We start from the raw sequence: 3,542 nt of genomic DNA, 5'->3' as shown, positions 1-3,542 counted from the left end.
GAAAGAGACTGTAAATGAGTGCATTCAGGACAAGGCAATGAGTTATATTTCTTGTTCTGCTGTTTTTTTCTCCTAAGATCTAGTGTCCTTCCCTACATTAAGTTTACAGTTGACAAAGCCACTACTTCCAGCCTTCTAATTGTTTGCCTATTGCCCTGTCTCCTGTTTTTGAACAGCGTTTTGACTAAATCAAACCTGAAACTGTTACAGATGTAGGAGAGAGGACTCACTCCTCTCCCAGTGCAGAGTCAAAGGGAATGAATATATTTCCCTTTGTCCTTCCACTATTATTAACTCTCAGAAGATCATAATTGCTTCCCCACATTCCCACATTAGCAAACTTTACCTAAGGGTTTCACCAGATGATCCCCTTCTTTTCCACAGGTTCACCAGGCTGCTTGAGCGGCTTGCAGCTGAAGATGATTTTCCATCCCCTACGTGCATGCGGACCACGGTCGATGTGGTGAATGCGCTGCGTACATTTCTTTCAGGCTTAGCAAGGATGATATAGACCTTGGGCACAAACATACAGCCTAGGGCCACCGTGGCACTCAAACTCACTGAGAAACACATGGTGATTATCTTGTAGTTGCTTCCAAAATATATTGGCACAAAAGCCAGCCAAATGATGCAGGTTGTATACATTGTAAAGGCAATATACTTTGCTTCATTGAAATTAGCTGGGACATTTCTTGTCTTAAATGCATAAAAGGTGCAACTCAAAATTAATAATCCATTATATCCAAGGGGAGTTACAACACCCAAGTTGGTGGTGTTACAAATCAGGTAGACCTCTCGGATGCTTGGGTAATCATGCATTATATCAGGTGGCTCCATTATAAAGAGGGCAACAATTATGCCTAATTGTATACATATCAGGATAAATGCAATAACCAGTTGGGCACAGGCACTCATGAACCTAGGTTTCTTTGTACAAATTTTCTTCTTGCTTCCAGCCAGGATTCTTGCGATGCGGTTGGTTTTAGTTACTAGAGCAGAATAACTCATGGCTGGGGAGAGGCCGATGCCAATTCGTTGAAGGTAACAGTAAATCTGTTGAGGTTTTGCGATGAGACAGAAAGTACACAAGTAACCCAAGCAGATGCCAGCTAGAATGATGTAGCAAAGTTCTCGGCTGGATGATTTGACCACTGGAGTATCACGGTACATTATGAATATAGCTGTAACAAACAAGGTGGCCAGCAGACCCAGACATGCAAAAACAACAGCTGCAATTGGTTCAGGATCACCCCATCTGAGATACTGGACTGGGATGAGGTCACAACCTACAGAAAAAGAAAAGAAGGTAAACTGAAGTATGTAGGAGTGAGATTCTTTAATGATATAGTTACAGGTTTTCCTGATATTTCTCTTCTTTTTGTCTTTCAGGAAGGTGTCATTATAATGATTGTGGGCTAAGATTACGTTAGTATAATAGCACAATAAATATCTTTCAGTGACAGTTTATTTCAGTAATACACTTTATCTGGAATATAACATGATGACTGAAAAAATGGCCAAGTTGTTTAAGATAAGTCACCTCTCACAGTGGAATTTTCCTTTTAAATTCTTTTAAACATAGTAATTTATGAACAAATTTCAGAATCAAGTTGCGTTACCTCAGTACAAAATGCTTCAGAGTTCTTTCTGTACTATATGCACTTAAAGGACCAGATGTCAATCCTGCTAACTATATTCTACACTATGAAAGATGTTGGTACTTGTTTAATGATTATGGAGAGGTATCTTACAGATTCTAGCTGTCAAGAATAAGAGAGTACTTCTTTCTCAGGAATGCTGCCTTTTTTCTAACAAAAATTTTCTGGGATCAGAGTTGCAGATAACAGATAATTTGGGATGGCACTCCCTGCTCAGTTCTTTAGCTGTCATTTATCTTCTTGAGATTTCTGAGGAATTAAAACCTCCTCTAACTCATGAAATCAAACTGAATTCAATAAATTAGTGTCAAAGCTGAATTAGCAGTGTAACCCGTCTAAGGACAATTTGGTTTTAGTCTATGTATAGGTTTTAATAAGTCATTCTATGTATGCAGGTCATAGGAAGTCAAAGAAGCTTTTCATTCCACAGTGTGCAGATCAACGGACAGGAGTAAAACCTGGCAGAAAACTTGTTGCTGGCATCCCTCCTCCATCTCTCCTTTCTTTTTGCACTATAAAGCCTGGATAGGTGTGGTGGGTTGACTTTGGCTGGACATCAAGCTGCTCTATCACTCCCCTACTCAGCAGGACCAGAGGAGGAGAAAATAAAATGGAAAAACTCATGGGTCGAAGTAGAGGCAGTTTAATAAAGCAAAAGCAAAGGCTACTTGTGGAAGCAAAGGAAAACAAAAGATTTATTCTCTGCTTCCCATCAGCAGGCAATGTCCAGCCAGTTCCTGGGAAGTAGGGCTTCAGTACGTGTAGCGGTTGCTCCGGAAGACGAATGTCATAATAACGAATGCCCCTCCTCCTCCTCCTTTCTCTTAGCTTTTATTGCTGAGCAGGTGTTATATGGTATGGATTATACCTTTGGTCAGTTTGGGTCAGCTATCCTGGCTATGTCCACTCCCAAGATCTTGCCTACCCCCAGCCTACTGGTGAGTGGGGAATGTTGGAGAGACAGCCTTGATGCTGTGGAAGAACTTCTCAACAGCAGCCAAAACACTGGTGTGTTATGAACACCTTTCTCACTATGAATACACAGCACAGCACTATGAGGGCTGCTATGGGAAAAATTAACTCCATCTCAGGCAGACCCAATACAATAGGAATAAGGGGAAAGGACCTTGATGCTCTGGAGTGCAACTTCCTGACAACAGTAGACACACTGGCACTGCCGGCCAGGGCAGGACAGCTGAAAGGAGACAATGCAGTTGAGGAAATACAACTAAAACCTTTTATTTCCCCTATACTTGTATTAAGTTTGATGAACCTTGATTGCAAAATTTAAATGTCCTCAAAATTTAGGATTGTTGTAATCAGGTTATTCTCTTCTTGTTAAGTCAGATGGAAGGGTGTCAGCCTGACTCAGGGTGGGTTGTGGCAAGGCACTTCGCCTGATGGGGATTGAGCGTTGAGTGCTCACATCTCTATTTTCAGCAGTGAGGGTAATTAGCACTGTCTGATGGGCATCTGGATGCCAAGCAAGTCCGATTAATTAGGGAACCTGGGACCTCAGTCTCTTGATGAACAGGAGTAAATGTAGACATCAGGACTATAATTTGTGAATTTCTACATGCAAGATCTATTCTTTGCTTTTTTCCTTTATTTTAAGTGGACCTTAAGGTTTTTCCAAATCTGCCATTGACATTCTTAGTAACAAAAATCATTTCATGAAATGTTATGGGTAGCTATTTGGCTTAGCTGCTCTCTTCTCCCAGTATTTCTGTATTCTGTATCTCTACACAATTAATATTATCAAAAATATAATACCTACAATAAGCTGGTATACTCAATAGATTGTGTGGCAAAAGTGCAAAGCAGATATTTCTGTATTCTTGCAGAAAGCAGAAAAATCAGGATTAGGGTCAACAAGACTTTGAC

General features: G+C 40.6%; 1 protein-coding gene across 1 annotated transcript in view; it reads right to left on the bottom strand.

The window, feature by feature from the left end:
* The window catches only part of GRM5 (glutamate receptor, metabotropic 5), a gene marked incomplete at its 5' end in the record, with an annotated part of 26,677 nt that extends 25,391 nt beyond the window's left edge, over positions 1 to 1,286 (bottom strand). Inside the window, one exon of the mRNA XM_009703397.1 lies at positions 347 to 1,286. Within this exon, the coding sequence (XP_009701699.1) occupies positions 347 to 1,286 (940 nt within the window). The remainder of the gene's footprint in view (positions 1 to 346) is intronic.
* Positions 1,287 to 3,542: the final 2,256 nt, after the last annotated feature.

Source organism: Cariama cristata, unplaced genomic scaffold (assembly GCF_000690535.1).
Source record: "Cariama cristata isolate BGI_N322 unplaced genomic scaffold, ASM69053v1 scaffold7267, whole genome shotgun sequence".
Taxonomy (NCBI): Eukaryota; Metazoa; Chordata; class Aves; order Cariamiformes; family Cariamidae; genus Cariama; species Cariama cristata.
The sequence above is the reverse complement of the archived record's forward strand: the minus strand, read 5'-3'. Positions and strand labels throughout refer to the sequence as shown.